Here is a 17,685-nt window from a genome sequence, read left to right as displayed (position 1 = left end):
CCGACGGCATCATTGCGCAAAATAGTATGCAGCATCATCTGGATATGTATGCAACGAAAGTTCAACATTCACCTTCTGCTACCATTCCTGTCAAACCGTCTATGCATACAGTTTAACACATAGATTTCAACTTATGCACCACACCAAACGCACTTCAACTGCCAATGCAATGCAATGCTGCAAGGCAAACGCAGCATTTAATTGGAAATGTATGTAATTCTGGTGTACCAGAATGCAATGATGCAGTCGGTGTGATCAAAGTGGAACTTAACAGAAATAGCAGAAGGTGAATGTTGAACTTTTGTTGCACACATATTCAGATGATGCTGCGTACCATTTTGCGCAAAAACATATTTTCTCAGCTTTTTTCTCTGTCTATGTTGAGGAGGTCAGAGACCTGGCAGAGTGGTGCCAGGACAACAACCTCTCCCTCAACAATGGCAAGACAAAGGAGTTGATCGTGGACTACAGGAAATGGAGGGCCGAACACGCCTCATTCACATCGATGGGGCTGTAGTGGAACAGGCCAAGAGCTTGAAGTTCCTCAGCGTCCACATCACTAAGGACCTATCATAGTCCAAACATAGTCGAAGAGGGCACGACAACGCGTCTTCTCCCTCAGGAGTCTGAAAAGATTTGACATGGGCCCTCAGATCCTCAAAAACTTATACAGCTGCACCACTGAGAGCATCTTGACTGTCTGCATCACCTCTCACTCACACATAACACGTACACACAACTATATGTACATATTTACCTCAATTTCCTCATACCCCTGCACATTGACTCGGTACTGGTACCCAATATATATATCCGAGCTTCTGTATCATTGGGTATTTATTCATCTTGTGGTGCTTTTTTTTGTAAGTATTTCACTGTTAGGCTACACCTGTTGTTTTTGAAGCATGTGACAATTAAATGCTGTTTGATATGTGTGGGCTTGGAGCTATTTAATGTATGGCCACGAGATGGCATGGGAACCTAGCTTAATTGTTATCCAGGTAGAGCTTGTGGAAATGCGTTGTCTCCCATTGAGCTGTAATAACATAGTAATAATGTAATGTATAGCTAGCTAGCTTACTGCTCTCTTTCGACAGCTGAAAGTAAAATAATAATATTTCTAATCTTACCAAGTGTACATGAGTGGGCATTTGTGTGGGGTATAAATGTAGTCTAAACTAAATGACCTAGATTGTCATATGAGGTTGGCCGTTGCTGGTTTAGGAACCAGCCAATATGCTTGGGCACGCTTAATAACAATAAGTTACACTGTTTTACAAATGTGCTACATTGTTTCAAAGTATACGTCAATCAAAGCATTTGCGAGTTACAATTGGACAGTTGCTTTGTTGGTAACTCAGTAGGCGTTTCCAAGTCCAGCGTTCAGAGAGACGAAAGAAGCTGCTGCGTACAGAAAATGGCTGACAGATTTTCTAGGTTCAACGAAGAACGTGATTTCCAGGTAATGTTAATCAAATATTTAGCAACTAAACACAATATAGTGTAAATAATATCAATATAATAATTGTGCACCGTAACACATTTTGAAACGAATCAGGAATCTGTAATAGGTTCAAAGGTATGCTAGCTAGGCTAGTTAGCAGCAACTTGATAGTCCAGTGTTCGACGAGTTGCATTGCTGTCGAGCTCGTCTTGGCCAGCGAGCAATGGATTGAACCCACAACTACCAATTCTTTAGCACGTGGTTAGTGGATACAAAATAATATTAGTAATTTTGACAAAGTGAACCGAGTGACCTTGGGGAAATAAGCTAACTACATCGAGCTAGCTAACATTAGTTGGCTGGCTAGCTGTCACATTGTTGGTGCTGACAATGACAACAATGACAATGTACATTTAACAGACGGTCTTATTCAGAGCCATTTCCAGTTAGTGCATTCATCTTAAATTAGCTTGCTAGGTGGGACAAACACATCACAGTCATAGTAACATTCCTCATTGTAGCTATTAGCAAAGTCAGAGCTCGTAAGTAGAAAACATGGGTTCTACTGTACTGTAGCCACCATCCATGGAACTACATACCCCCTACCTGGCTGTGCAACATTCGGGCGAGTTGAGAATAATATGTGTAATGTTAGCGCTAACTACATGTATCGTTTGCAGCTAGTTAGCTACTACGCCGCTTGTTGGTGAATCCTGCACCCACAATGTGTTCGCTTTTGTTAATTACTAGTAGGGTACATATAAGGTCAGCGGATTCCCTTCTCAGTTGCTCGACATTGCTGGGTATGTGTTTTGCTTCTGTTCTGCTGATGTCAGATTTACCAGTTATGCCAACTAGTTCACGCATTTCTTGGCATGTTACATCTAATGGGCTACAAATGTAACTGTATTGTTGGCAGCACCACAACACTAACTATTAACCTCACCATATGTAATGAATGTATTCAGATTAGTTGGCTTATTGCTTAGCTTGTCTGAAACCCAAGACGGGATGGGGTTGGTGTCCTGTCCAGTTTCTGTCTGTGACTGACGTCACCCTTATAATCTGTTGGTCTTCCAGTGTGTAATTTCGGCCACCGTTGCTAGTGAATACATAGAGTATTTAGAATAGAAAATGTCAGTGATTATGTTGTGGTCTTCAGCAATGTTCCCTAAAATGTTTTTAAGCTCTGAGCAAATTTCAGGTCTGCTGAGCGGAAACTTGAACTTTGTGAAAATTCTGTGCAATCCCGTACATGTTTACTGTGAACACTGAGGCTGTACCTGCTTTAAATTAAAAAATGTAACAGTGGCAATGTAGGCTACTATGGCTATTTGATCATAATGTAGGCCTACCAGAGTGGCCTACCATCAAAACAATGGCATCCCATAACATTTTTACATGGAAATAGCTGTTCTATCATTCAGCCTACAGTAGCAGCCAATGTCTGGGGTTCATTGTAGGCCTTAATTCCATGAGACTTTTGAAAATAGATATACAAGGCTTGACATTAACCTGTTTATCAACTTGTGCTTCAGACAAGGAGGTGACTGAAAATGTTGTTTGATCCAAGAAACCACTTTACAAAATACATTATTATTCCCATACCATTATTACAGATCATTAGACAAGTTATGCTACCCTCTGCCTATTGGCTACTTAGCTTATTCAAGCCTGTCTCAAAATACAATAGTGCCCCTTTAAGACATAAATGGCACAGATCCATATGTCAATGGTCTAATTGCATATAGGCCTACTGCAGCTCTGATTGTTTATGCTGCACCGGTCTGTGTAGAGTACGGGCGGAGTAGTGTGTGTTAATGCAATAGAATCCTACTCCGATGCATTCTGCCTACAACAAAATCTCTTGCATAGTTTGTTTTGGTATGTTGAATTGAAAGTGGCTATTGCATTGATTCAAACACATTTGCCACAGTAAAGGGAAATGTTGATAGTGTTAACAGGGAAAACTCTAGAACAGTGGTCACCAACCTTTTCTGAGACAAGATCACTTTGAGTCAAAATGCAACCTGAGATCTAACATGACTTAAAATTAAACCCTTGCGAAATTAACTGGTTAAAAACAGTACTGTAGCAATGAGGCTTGTGCCATAAGCTATAGGCCCAATACATTATCACCACATATTGGCTTTACTTGAATTTCCCTGCCAGTGCATTGTTCTTGTTGGGGCCATTTAAAAAGAATATATATAAAAAAATAGAGGTAGGCTACATGATCACATCGGTCGGTAATAGATTACTTGTCAAGCACAGATGAGTGAGCTTACATTTAAATAATTTGCTTTTTATTTTACTCTGCTGATGGTACCTGCAATCTGGTCAATCTCAGTGGAGGGAGAAAGAAGCAAACTGAGGGTCTGCCTCTCAACATCCCTCCGCTTTCCCTTTCCTCCACTGACCAAAAAGTGACACTGTCTACCAGCTGATAGCGCAACTTGAGTCACACCCCATTGTTTTTGCCTCATGCACAAATTCATGTTGTTACTCCTATGAACTGAGAAAGTGAAATATTCCTTGATATTAAAAAAGACCCAAACCGCTAATAACAACAACGCAAGCCCATAGATACATATTCCAACTCATTCATTACTGCTGCAGTACTTGTTGTAGCGCTGAGTGGAAATAGGAAAAACTTCATTTTATGGCTTAAAAGTGTTAAATACAACATGTTGATAGTGCTGAGTAAGAACTTGAACATGAACTCACTCATGAAAACGGCAGCTCTTTGCTGTATTCATTGATAGTTTCTCTCTAGTCATGGTTTTAAACATTTTGAAATCGTATAGTATCAACTTTGCTGTAGCTTTTTTTTATGCCTGCTACGTCTCTGCAGACATGGTCATCTGAGCCATCCGATTGGCCAGCGTTAGGCCTATAGTGCACTTGATTTGCTCTCTGGGCCCGTCGGGAAGGCAGAGTTTGTACTTTGACACATGAAATGGTTCAAAATGGCAACAGTTCACCTACCCGGTGCGCAGGGCAGCTGTATTGTACAGCCCGAGACAACAAAACAAAAATGAATAAGAACACAAGGCTTTATCGTTGGGTTTTTTTCAGAAATGTTTGGCGATCTACTAGGAATGCCTTGGAAATCGCGATCGACCTGTTGGTGACCACTGCTCTAGAAAGTTAAGTTCCAACTCGTGCTTCTCTCTGTGGGCAGATATTTCTGCATGCAGTCCTGGGGGAGCTGCATGCTCTGACTACTGCACGCATGCGCAGCTTAGAGGGAACATTGGTCTTCAGTCATGGTTGTCAAAGTAGCTAAGAGTTTGAGAGATTGGGACAAGTTGTGCTGCATTGTGTGCCACTGTCAAAAATGTGCACATCCTGTGCCAGTTTCTTATATTTTGGCATCCTACCACTGCAATGATCATGTTACATTGCGTCAAATTGGGATAACCTACATACCTTTCAAACTAATTCCCTTGGGTTAGCGCTGCCCAAAGTTCTGGTAAAAGATCTGCTTGCCTTCATGGCTGTGTTGTTTTACTTTACCCTACTTTAGTTGGTGTTGGCACTGGTCTGGGCTTATGCTTGTATTTGTGGTCAGCTGGAGCCGTCTACCCACAAGCAGCTTTGGTTGTCTGCTACTCACACTTGTCCTTGACCATAGGAAACGCTCAAACTCTTGTCAAATGTGTTGCTCTGTCACCACCCTATAGTAAAGTCCACTACTAGGCTATATAAAGCAGGGCCATAGATGTATTCTACCAGTTTATCGTACACTGCGTAGTGTTTTCTGTTCATTGAGTTCTCATTGTTAGAGAGCGAATGTTTCCAAAAGAGTCCTGCCACAGTCAGTAATGCTCGCTAGTTGCTAGGTCCCAATGTAATATAACTCTGCAAATATAAGGTGTCCGTGATACAGAACATGATTAAATGGTGGGCTTTGATATAGCCTACATTGACTTTTTTTTATTGACTGTGTCTGTGATGAATTATGTCTTGCCCTTCAGTCCTCCAATGAATGTCTGTGGCATACTTCCATCTCAAATACCTGCGGCCTATTTGGTGAATGAATGAATTTAGCTCAAGATGTTTCTTAAATATTCATGCCAACACTTCTCTTTTGCAGGGTGTGAGAGAAGGTAGAGTTTGGGGGGTTGTCGCCGCAGGTTACACTGCGCAATTGAATGTTGAACGTTTCCCATTAACTCTCCTAAATCTCCCTGCTCTGCTCTCACATGCCCTTGCAAGCAAATCTAACCGTCTGCAAAAATGACACATCAGTCATGCCCCTGTCTCATGCTTGTTATGAAAAGCTGTTTGTGGTTCATACTGATTTTCTTCTTGCGTTCCTGAACCCAGCAGAATTCTGCTCTCCTAATGAGGCTTAGAACATGTTATGCTAACTGCCCTGTTTTTATCCATTTTTGTTCTTTGAGGTGTTTTGATATTTATAAGCCTGTGATCAATTTAGTTTTTATTTAAGCCATGTCTAACTTGATACATTCCCTAAGTGTTTTTAGCAGCCCTTAAGTGAGATATTTTGACAAATGAGACTAGGGGCTTATTTTTCTAAGTGATGGCAGCACCTATTTTTGGACGGGAAGTTTTCTATTTGCTTTTGGGTGCTCTTTAACGCTGCCCTCACCCAAGACCTGATTGAATGATCCAAGCTAAAATACCAGATCAAGAATGCAGAACAAGGAAATTACAGGAGATTTCTATTTCCAAACTGTAGGTTACCTAGTGCTCAGCATGGTTGTCAGCTTCTCTGGACCAGAAACAGCACTTCAAGAATATTATTTTGTTTTAGTGTGGACAGCCACTGGCCACTCTCATGGTGTCTACAGATCTGTGTCTGTGGCTGGGCATCCTGTGCAGCTGCTGGGGGGTGGGGTTAGGACTAGGAGAGGCAGCACCAGCACACACAGTCTGTTGTGTGGCCTCAGAGCCCAGTGAAGACTGCCACAGACCAGCTGTTCCCAGCATGCAGTCTGCCAGCCAGAGGCCCAATCAAACACCACGCCTCCTCACACCACGCTACCTCCTGTGAGGAGCAGAAGACAGAGGCGTGAGGTCGGCCCAGCCTCACACAGCCAGAGCCAAACCAATCTGCTGCCGTGATACTGCTCCGTCTCAAACTGTCGCAGTCAGTGTTCACACTCTGCTGCCTTCATTCCCTCTGGAGCATTCTGTATTTCCACAATCTATTGTCTCTCCAAACACTCTGGGTTTTTAAGAATTTGTGAACTTTCTGCTGTCCTGGGTTCCATCATAGTGGGTTTCTCCTAGTTGTGCCCAGACACCCAGTCTGTTATTTTCTCCCACTACCTCAACACTACAACACTCTCCCTTGATGCAGTTGTTGGCTTGATTTCCCAGAAATAATGAGGGGTTTTAATTGTTCTTTTATGAATGTAGACAAGCTGTCTATCGTACCTCCAATACTCCCCTACCTGATCAGCTCTGTGGTGGTTGGATGATATGTGATACTGGGCTTATGGGCTTGAATGGTTCTGGGGAATACAGACCCCGGTGGGAAGTGTGGCACTTACCAATCTGCCTTCTCTGGTCGGAGCTCATTCCTCAGATGCTGCTGAGGCCAGCTTTTCCCCCTTTCATTAAAGAATATGAGGGGGAATTGGGGAGGTGGCTTGATGAGCAAGGACAATGAGACTGGGCATTCATGCCCCGAGTGACCCATGTTTGTCATGCAAAATCTGCAGCACTTGGGTTTTTGAGAGGAAAATGAAATGTTTCGTGTTTGATTTACAATGAAGCCGTCTGCACTTTTCAACGGCTTGATGACGTGATCAGGGTGCAGAGACGCCTCATCCAGGATTTGTGTGTCCCAGTGGGGACCTCAGAGCCCATGTATGGCTGCCTTACTGGCTCTTGCTGAGAGTGTTGTCTCTCTGGTGGGGAGCCCTAGGGCAGGCCATATGTTCCAGTGCGTGGAAGATGGGGTCTGCTTGTGAGTGTGGAAGCACAACTGTTCTTCTGAGTCATGTGGCTAAAAAGTTGCTCCATTGGATTGAAACTAAGAGTGAATTTATGATGCTTGTTAACTCTTGTTAGATGATGATGTATGTATGTTACGCTACTTAGTAGGGCTGGGAATTGACCTCCCGATATGACATTATCACAATACTTAGCCTATGTGCCGATACAATATGTATTGTGATTCTATATGTATTGCAATTTCAATTATTATATATATTTTTTATTGGAGTTTTAGTGCAGGTACAGCCAACTAGTGCAAAAATAATATTGCAATATTGTAGATGTATTGTCAAAAATAATATCAAAATATATGTAACTATCTCTAGTCCAGGATACCCAGTCGCTCAGTATTCGCCAGGTGTTTCTCTCCTGGTCTACACAAGAGCCTGCTGCCAAGCAACACTGCACTGCACATGGAACACCCAGAGATCCACTGACAGTCGGTCTAACTTCAGCCTGTGTACACAGACATTGTCTCATCCCACCCATCTCATAGAAAGCACATTGATTCAGACTAAATTGTCATTGGGGCTCAGGCATGTTGCATGTTATAACACTATGCAGAGCATACTGCTCTGTATTCAGAGCAGCCACCTAGTCTCTCTTATTTCATGTCTCTACCACCAGACTCGGTCTAAGCAGCAGACCTCCCTAATGTAGGGTCATTCGAGGTAAGCATCCATTTCAGTGTAGGCGGTGGTTGCGGAAACCCTCAGTTACTCTCAGTTAATATGGGCCCGGACAGCGTTTTGAGGGTTGTTTGTACCCGTTTTAATATGGGCTCGGACAGCGTTTTGAGGGTTGTTTGTACCCGTTTTAATATGGGCTCGGACAGCGGTTTGAGGGTTGTTTGTACCCGTTTTAATATGGGCTCGGACAGCGGTTTGAGGGTTGTTTGTACCCGTTTTAATATGGGCTCGGACAGCGGTTTGAGGGTTGTTTGTACCCGTTTTTAAATCGGTCAGGCTAGTGTCATCCTTGTATCTCATGTAAAGCTTTACTGTGGTATAAATCATGTTGTCTGGGTAGAAATAAGGGAACAGGTGATCCGTTTGAATTTAATCCTGGATTTGCACTGAAGGTTTGAGCTACAATACCGTGATCTATTGTAGTTAGGCTAGTATCTGTGTTCTTCAGTGGATCCCCCAGTTGTAAAGATGAAGCGGTAGTAGACTCAGTAGGTGGGTAGACAGTCACTGCTGCTGGCGGCCGCCTCTACAGACTTCAGAACGCATCAGAAGACATCCCGCAGGTTCTAACCCACTTCGGCTTGATGTTCTGTAATAAAAAGGTAATAGAAATGGCTCCTCCTCTGAGGTTCTGTGTTAAACTCCATAAGCCCCACAGGGCTCTACAGTGCTGCGATTTTACTCAAATATTTGTCATTGTGTTTCTACATCTTTCTGGGTGTGCCAACATTTTTTAACTTAGGCGCACACATGCTCCTGGTAACAAAAGGTCAGCTTATAGCCCTACCTCAGTCGTCTAAACCCATTTGATAAAGTCAGTACCGCAGCACGACCCAAGCCTTAAATATACTCAGAGCAAAGGGATATGGGGCTCCGGATCTCTGTATTATTGAACACACTGGAACAGTGGCTATCAGTCAGTCTAATTGAACACATTGAAAGAACATTGCCTTGTGTCTTCCAGTCATTCAGTCTCAGCAGGTTGAAGGTCAAAGAGGAATCTCATCTGCTTTCCAAGGTGACCTTCACGTGCCATTCTGCTGCCTCTGCTTTGAGGGGTAATGTGTCTTGTCTGGGAACAGAGACTGTATAGAACACCCACCGTCTGGAAGGAGTGCACGCTCATTACTCGTCTCGTGATGTCGTCCTCAGGTCAAGGACCCTGTCTCATACAAATGGGATGCATCGTTTTTGCATCCTGCTGCCCTGAAAAATACAAATAATTCAATTAATTCTAGCTCTCCAATTTGTTCCCCCTCATTGCAGACAGTGAAGTGAAATGGGTTAGATCTCTGCACTGACCTCATGGCATTTGAAATGTTGTGGTGATCTAGCTACACACACACACTCTAGCCTATTATTCTGTACCACTGTAACCGGCTTAACCACTCAGGGTGAACGTTAGGTTTCCATCTGTCTTGTAAGATATGGTGCTCTTCAACTGTCAAACTTAGGCAGTGAAGAACCTTATCTCAATAGTGTGTGTGCGTGCATTAATATGTGTCTTTGGTAGGCATCTATATGTGTTTTAACATGTCCATTTCATCCCCTTTTGATTGTGTGTGGTTTCTGTGTGGTTTTGAAATGTTTTAGCCTCTTGGGAGGTGAAATGGTTTCACTTCCATTAAGAGAACACAGAAACAGGAGTTTCTCTTTTGCAGACTGTTCCATTTTCCTTTGGTTGTTGTTCCCTCTGGCTTTTCACTGCTGTCTCTCTCTCGCGCGCTGTCTCTCTCTCTCTCGCGCGCTGTCTCTCTCTCTCTCGCGCGCTGTCTCTCTCTCTCTCGCGCGCTGTCTCTCTCTCTCTCGCGCGCTGTCTCTCTCTCGCGCGCTGTCTCTCTCTCGCGCGCTGTCTCTCTCTCTCTCGCGCGCTGTCTCTCTCTCTCTCGCGCGCTGTCTCTCTCTCTCTCGCGCGCTGTCTCGCGCTGTCTCTCTGTCTCTTTGTGTGTTAGCTGTCTGGTGTCTAACCCTCTGTCCCCATGTCTTCTCTCCTAGGGGGGAAATCACTTTGACCAGTATGAAGAGGGCCAGTTGGAGCTGGAGCAGGCGTCCCTGGACAAGCCCATAGAATCGGTAAGGCCGCATCCTTCACCCCTGCACCCTTTAGGACAAGCCCAACTTGAAACTGTGTGTGTGAGAGAATGGATGATTGGTCCAGAGAGAGAGGAATAAGAGCCTTGCCCCCTTCCTTCACCCTGTACTGCCTGTGTGATACACGTCCAGTGTTCCCTTGACAACCCATTCTCCCTACCCAATCAGTAGAATCACTGTATACCCCCTCCCTTCCCAAGCCCTCTGCTTCCTGTGCCATTTCCTGTGTGATAGCTCTTAGCTGGATGAACAGGATTATTTTTTCATTATTATTCATGATTATATTTGACTTTAATTGTAGATCTTAACTCTGAATATGCATCTGTCTTTTTTAGCCCGTTTTCAGTCATCCAGGCACTAGTTCACCGGATTGTTAGAGTGGAGTGGACAAGGCACTGTTACCAGTCTATAGTTTAAATACCTTCCAATCACTCTGTTAAAAGGGCAGTGTACAGTAAAATGGTGTTTGTGTATGTCCTCTAGGGAAGCGAGAGGTCCATGAGTTTAGTAGTGGAAGATTGCTAATCCCTGTTTGCCTCCCTTGCCCTCGGTGCTAAATTACACCGTGGCTATTTAGCAATAAAGGCCATTTGTACAAACCTCTCTAGCCCCCTCTACAACACGCACACACACACTCTCCCATAGTTAATTGTGGCTTGCTAGTACCCTAGCCACTGAAACACTATCATGAGATGGATATACTCATGAGGGGTCCTGTTGATGAATAAAATCAAATCTAATACTCTCTGGGCTAACAAGATTGGAAGCGTAGCACACAATTGCATACTCGCATACATGTTCACAACACACACACACACTGGGGTGGGTGGGGGGGGGGGGGGGGTACAGGGGAATCAGATGTGGTCTGATTGTTCTGCTCTGACCTGATTTGGTAAAGGAAAGGGACTCAGTGCCTTATCCACTCCACATCAAGAGAAGAGAAAAGGTGTAGGCTTGGAGATGGAAGTGTATGTTTAGTATTTGTGTGTGTGGAGTTTGTGTACTCTGTGTTTGTGTGTATATAGGACCGTTATCTCAGAACATTACAGTATTGTACACAACTTGGGGTGTTCGACATTTCTCTCCTGCAGCGAATTGGCCCCTATTAGCTAAGCAGCAATGACCCGGTTTGTATTTGCACGCTCTGCTTTCCTACTCCCATCTTTTTAGGGTTTCCTTGTAACGCTTCTCTTACTGTCTCTGTATCACTCTTTCTGTCTTCACATCGCTCTGTCTTTCTGCTCTCTCTCAATCCATCTCCTCTCTGTTCCTTTCATGCACCTATGTTCAAACAATTCTTTCTCTCTCTCTACGACACAGTGATTCGGTGTACAGTACCCTCTGTCATTCTGTGCTGGCATGGTGCTTGTGCAACTGGGACTGCATTTTTCGCTGACGAGGCACATGGATAATATCGCAGGCAGCTCTTTTCTCTCACTCCCCCTTCCATCTCTCCCTCCCCCTTTCTCTCCGTGTCTCTCTCTGAAGCACCACGGAGAGCAGGCCTGAACTCCACTCTTGTCTCCACAACCTCTATCCCCTCTCCTCCTCAGGGCATAGTGGATGTCCTCTGACTGCAACTATTGATCTGATTCTGAGCATCTCAAGGCACAGCAGAACAGTATCTTAGCCCAGCTGCATTGAGAGTTCATGGCGAGAGTTCCAGCTACATTGATAAATAAAGCTTTACTTACAAGTAGGTACGAGGAGGGTTTTTAGGCTTTTGTTTTAAACTATATACAGCCAGTCTACATCGAAACGCCACACACCCACACAACTATACCTCTAGACGTTGAGAGCTAGCCTTAAGCATGTAGCTGTAACAGCCAAATTATGCAGCCAGGCACTCTGGTGTAAATAATCCTGTGTCTGTTCTGTTGTGAGGCACATAGACAGCAGCAGTAACAACAGCGGTAACAGCAAGGTCAGTCTGTCCTTCTCCTAGCTCTGTTGTTATCCTGCTGCTCTGAAAGCATTACTAAGCCATGCTAAAAAGGCTTCCTTTATGAAATGTGAGGGATAAACTCCTGTCTGGCCCTGACCATTTCACCATAGGTCTTCATATGACTCATATATAGACCCTGATGGGTTGTCATGGTGGGCGGATTGACCAAACTAAGCTGAGCCACGTAGCACCAACCCACACACTGGCTCAGGAGCCCACTGTGGGTGGGCGGTAGAGAGGAGTGGAGAGGAGAGCAGGAGAGGTGGCCTGCCTACCTGGGTAAAGTGGCTCTGTTGCTCCTGCGCTATTGTCTATGGAGGGGTGCTGAGAGCCGGGCTGTAGCACTACAGCTCCTGACACACGTGGAGAGAGAGAGGACTGTCACTACAACCACAGACGCATGCGCTCACATAATGCGTATTACACACACACACACACACACACACACACACACAACTTTTTTTTAATTTCAGTGAAATTGCAGTTGATCAGCTTTGAAAGTTCACAGTTCCACTTAGGTTTGTCTGATTTTCAAAAGGCTGTAACACACTCACCAACATCAGCTGCCCCCCCCCCACACACACACACACACACACTCACACTCCAGCAGCAGTGTCATGGCTCTGGGATGACGGGGGCAGTGACAGTTGTCAGCGTGTCTCACGTCACGGAGCTGGCTGTGTGTGCAGCTCCCGCACCTCTCTGTGCCCCTCCCCTGCCACCCGTGTGTGTGTTCTGATCTGTAGGCAGCTAGAGGTCTGTGGTACTTTACTGGGATCCGTTTTCTCTCTGTCTTTCCCCTCTGTTCTCTCGCTCTTTCTCTAACAATGTTTTTTTGCATTGCATGTGTTAACTTGGTATCATTCGGTACTAGCTCTCTCACATTCTGTCCTAATCACAACACCTTTTCACCTCCCCTCTCCCATTTCTCCAATGTCCCCTACCCCTGTTCCCTCCTCCAAATCCCTGGCCCTGAGAGAGAGATCCAGTGGGCAGCCTCAGACACACACGTTCACACACGTTCACACACACAAGAGCAAACTCAATTTAAAAAACACCTGTGCACAAACTGTGCTGGCCTCGAACTTAAGAGAGAAGATTGATTTCACACCGTGCCATTTCACATGATGCTTTCCGGCCTTTTACCTTTGGCTACTGAGACACTGCACCAAGTCAGGGTCTGCTACATCACAGCACCACTGGCAACAATATTCAGTTAGAATCAAACCTCAGTCAGATTAGAAGGAAACGCACATGCCCAGGGATGTATGACAGGTCAAAGGTCATACAGTACACTCTCATGGTGCAGTACGACTGCAGTAACACACTGACCCCCTGCCCACCCTCAGTATGTTATCACGGGTGCTAACAGCTATTTGGTGTCTCTCTGCTCTGGGTCCAGGTGCTGACATCATCAACATGAGGTGGGTCTGACAGACTGTGACGATGTACCAACTGCTTAAAGGCTATGTTGTTGTTCACATCCATGTATCAACAGAGCTGTAGGTGTCTTTGCAATGATCAACCTTGTATAGGTGTTTTTTCACTGCCACCCACACGCGCAACAACATTGCTCGCTCGCTCGCCCACACACACACACACACACACACACACACACAGAGCCTAGAGGAACACACAATTATACGCAGACTACTGTGCTGTTGCTCAGGCACCAGCTGTGTCTTTTCTCTGCTCTGTGATGTGTTAGTGTTACTCTCCCACCACCTCCCAGCCTTCATTTGGGAAAATGAACCCCTGGAAGATTACCAAGGGAAAGGTCATCTGCCGTCAGTCACTCGTCCCCTTTACAACCCTGACCCCGCCTAGGGCTCCATCTCTATTTAGCACCAGCTCCAACACTGCAGGAGGCAGACTGACGAGGTCAGTTAGATGTTTTTAAGGTCATTGATTGTAATGGATCCAATGATCCTGACCAAGTCTGTCCACCGGTTAAGTCACAACTCCTCAAGGTCAACTGAACAGACCCAAGGTTAGGTAACAACTGCTCTCCAATATGGTGGTTCTAAGAGTGCAGGGCCTTGGTTGGAAGGTGTCTGTTCTATTTGGCCTGAGTCCCTTGAGGCCCATGCAGGGGCTGTTGTTTCCATTTAGTCACACCTATCTGAGCCTCAGCAGGGAGGAATGTGAGCGTGCAAGGCAGACAGACAGAGCGCCAAGGACAGCGGAGCTGGAAATAGAGCTTTACAAGGAAGAGGAGAGCTGCCCCCCTGCTCTGTCCAACAGACCCGGCTCCACAAGACTCCTGTAAAAACACACATTCCACAGGGGGACACTCACTCATACAGAGATAATCATATTAAATATGACCCAAGTTTTGGTTGATCTTTTTTTGGACATTCATTTCTGGTTAAGTGGATTAGCGTGCTGTCTGTTCTGTGGGTTAAGGCATAAGACACTGATGGTGCAGTAATCCCTATTAAAAACCTCCCATATAACGCAAGGGGCTTCTGAACCCCAGTGTGAGGCTCACACACAGCCAGCTTCTACTACACACAGAAAATTACACCGTCAGCATCACTAGGTTTGAAGACGCACACAGGTTCCTGGTATGGTGCCCCCTGTATACCTCTTCCTTCCTTTACCCCCATCTATTTGGTTTTTACCCTCCCTCCACCTCCCCCTCCCATGCACTGTGTCAGTGACAGCACAATGCACATTACCCTCCCTACCAACACTCGGTGTGGATTTCTCTTGTTTGGATAACATTTTCTTTTTATTTCTCCTATATTAACAGTAATCATTAAATCAGTGAGTTTATTGACGTGCCTAGTTACCACATTTCTGTTTTGTGTACAGTGTTTTATAAAAATTTTTTAGGGCAAAATAAAGATTTTAGCTCTTTTAATAAGAAAAAACTCTAAAACAAATTGCAGTTGAAAGCGTTAGTGACTGGCCGGTTTCTTACATTGTGTCACGTGTGACTGTTCTTTTGACAGCCCAGTATTTTAAAGCCAGGTTCGTATGGAAATGCCTTCACTCCACTTGCACTGCTGTTGGAACTCGCCGTCGTTGCTTTTCATCGTCCGTCCGTCTGTCTGTGTTCTTCTTCATTTAGTGCATTCATTCAACTGTTGTTCAGCACACAGCCTGCGCCTCATCTCCGCCCTCACACTCTGCTCAGTCCATTCTGATTGGCTCATCGATCAGTCTCAGCCATTTTGGACTGAAGTTTCTCCCCATCACCAGCCCCACCTGGTTTTCCTCATTCTAATTTACAGATGCAGCTAGAGTTATTATGGGGGAGGGTTACAGACTATTGGCTTACATTTGATTTCCCCCACTACCACCCCTGAGAGGTGCTATTAGATCAACTACTACTCTGCTCAGCCAGTGCTTGTCTTTCAGTGTGGGTTGTTGCAGGCAGCTACAGCGGTTAGAACTAAAAGCATCCCCAGGATCTCTTTGTCAATGAGAGCAGGGAGGAGCCCACTGCAGCACCATCTGCAGTGCAGAGCGACGAGGCTGCAGAGGATCATGGGAATTGTAGTCCTCCAGCCCCTCTTTTATTTATGTCTGCTTTGACTTGATGTGTCTAGCAACCAGCATGAACATGTTTATATGGTGACACCATGCTAGGTGATGTATATCCCCAGTTATTATAAGTACACATGCGATCCCTCTCTCTAGCATATCTGACACAGATACAGCTCATATATCCCCCATTCCCAGGCTCTGTTCTACTGGGTGTTCCTGTCTGGAATTAGACAAGGAGAAAAAAACACCAACCAAACAGAGCAAGGAAGTGGTGCAGTTCAACTTTTCCCTGGGGTAAGGTAGGAAAACAAATATTTGGGTATTTTATCAGCAAGGCTCTACAACAAATCCTGTATATGAGGGAGATTGTCGGTGGCTTTGGAGGGGAGTTGCCATTTCAACAATATTTTATGTGACACACTTAAAACAAACCAATTAGGTAATGATATTTTTGTTAACGATAAGCAAGCGGGGAGCGTTTACTTAGTTATACAGGGGGAGGGGGGGTACTAGTTTGGGTTGAAATACCACAGGGACTCGATAAAATTGATTAAAATCCATCTGTGACAAAGGCAGATGGGCGGAGATGCAGCATGTTCTGTGTGTGACAACCACTACCCCTTCCACATGCACTAACCCATACTTCCCCACCCCACCACCACCCTTACATCTCCATCCACTTCCACTGCCCTCTCTCTGTCAAGACAATCTACTATGACTCTGTCCAACCATCACCTCTGTGCTTGAGCCCATCTCAGACTAACACCATTGGTCTGTAGGCCTTCTGTTGACCCTGCCCTTCTGTATATGCATCATCATATACAGTCCAGTACTAACACCGTCTCTTTTTGTTCAACTCCAACAAAAAGATGCATGCTGTTTTACTGTTTGGTTTCAATCCCTCCCACTTGGTTTTCTGTTTGAAATTTGACATCTACTCTCTTTGTGATTATAAATATCCTTTTTTGGGGGTTGGTTTGTATGTTTTTGGTAGATTGCAGCACCCTGGTGAATGGTAGTAGAAAAGCTTGGAATAGTTATAATCACAACTGAAATGCAACTTTCTTTTTACAATTTGAAAATGTATTTTTTAAATCTCATTGTTTCTGTTTTCTTTGTGCTTGATGATGTGCTGTAGCTTGTGGTGGTGCGACAGTCTTGCTTTTCACTTTGTTTTTACTGCCGACCCATAGCGTTATAAGTCTCAGTCACTCACCTGATGTCTTCCTCTCTCCTACACAGTCATACACACTCTCAACCCTGGGCCTTGTAATGGTAACCCAAGGCCCTCCTAGCACTTTCTCGCTCTCTCTTTCTTTCCCCCTCTCTCGCTGTATTTCTCTCGTGACGGCTGCATTTTTTCCGTGGCGCTACCCTCTGTCTTGGTTATGGAATCACAACAAGCTTGGAGGTTCTGGTCCTCTTTCTGTTAACGCAAGATTTCCATACCTCGTTTTTGTTCCATTTGTCTGTGTGCGATAGATCTCGCTCTATAGCGGTTCATATATGTATACGCGTGTGATACATATATTACCGTCTCCTTTCTCCTCTTCCTCCCTCCCCTTCGTACCTCCCAGACAGCTGATATTCTCTGTTACAACAACGAGTAGAACATGGGACGCTTCATCCCCAGTTTGTAAGCTTTAGAGGTTTTAATCAGTTCCTGTTAGGGTAGGCTCCTTCTCTACCCCTCGGTGTGGCCATAAGGATGTTAGTTCAGAGACTACACACTCCCTCCCTCCCCTCCCTTCTCACCTCCCCCCAGTGCTGGAAGACACTGATGTCACATGGTGTAGGAGGTGGTGATGATTTGGTAGTAGTCCTGTATGTGTTTGTGACCCGTGCCCACGGGAAAAGCTTTTCTTATTATTGGAATGTTTTTGGTCTTTTTCTCCTCTGTTCTGTCTGCCAGGATAACATTGGGCACCGGCTGCTTCAGAAACATGGCTGGAAGCTGGGGCAAGGACTGGGCAAAACCATGCAGGGTAAGAAGACACTCACCTCTCTCTCTTTCTCTTTCTCTCTCTCTCTATACTCCTTTCTCAAAT

The 17,685-nt window shown here is 44.9% G+C and overlaps 1 protein-coding gene across 15 annotated transcripts in view; it reads left to right on the top strand.

Annotated features, from left to right (window-relative positions):
• Positions 1–1,372: 1,372 nt before the first annotated feature.
• LOC110538223 (G patch domain-containing protein 8) overlaps positions 1,373–17,685 on the top strand; it is a 34,037-nt gene continuing 17,724 nt past the window's right edge. For 3 of the 15 annotated variants that reach the window (XM_021624900.3, XM_021624909.3, XM_090193292.1), the window contains exons 1-5: positions 1,373–1,462; positions 10,102–10,179; positions 13,545–13,566; positions 15,100–15,118; positions 17,550–17,622. In XM_021624900.3, coding sequence (XP_021480575.3) covers positions 17,616–17,622 — 7 coding nt within the window. In that variant the 5' untranslated portion in view covers positions 1,373–1,462; positions 10,102–10,179; positions 13,545–13,566; positions 15,100–15,118; positions 17,550–17,615. Of the gene's footprint in view, positions 1,463–10,101; positions 10,180–11,288; positions 13,567–15,099; positions 15,119–15,272; positions 17,623–17,685 lie in introns of those variants that run through there. The other 12 variants (XM_021624895.3, XM_090193288.1, XM_090193289.1 and 9 more) reach the window with 6 other exon arrangements.

This window comes from Oncorhynchus mykiss, chromosome 12 (genome assembly GCF_057628025.1).
Source record: "Oncorhynchus mykiss isolate SJ-2025 chromosome 12, ASM5762802v1, whole genome shotgun sequence".
Lineage (NCBI taxonomy): Eukaryota > Metazoa > Chordata > Actinopteri > Salmoniformes > Salmonidae > Oncorhynchus > Oncorhynchus mykiss.
The sequence above is the reverse complement of the archived record's forward strand: the minus strand, read 5'-3'. Positions and strand labels throughout refer to the sequence as shown.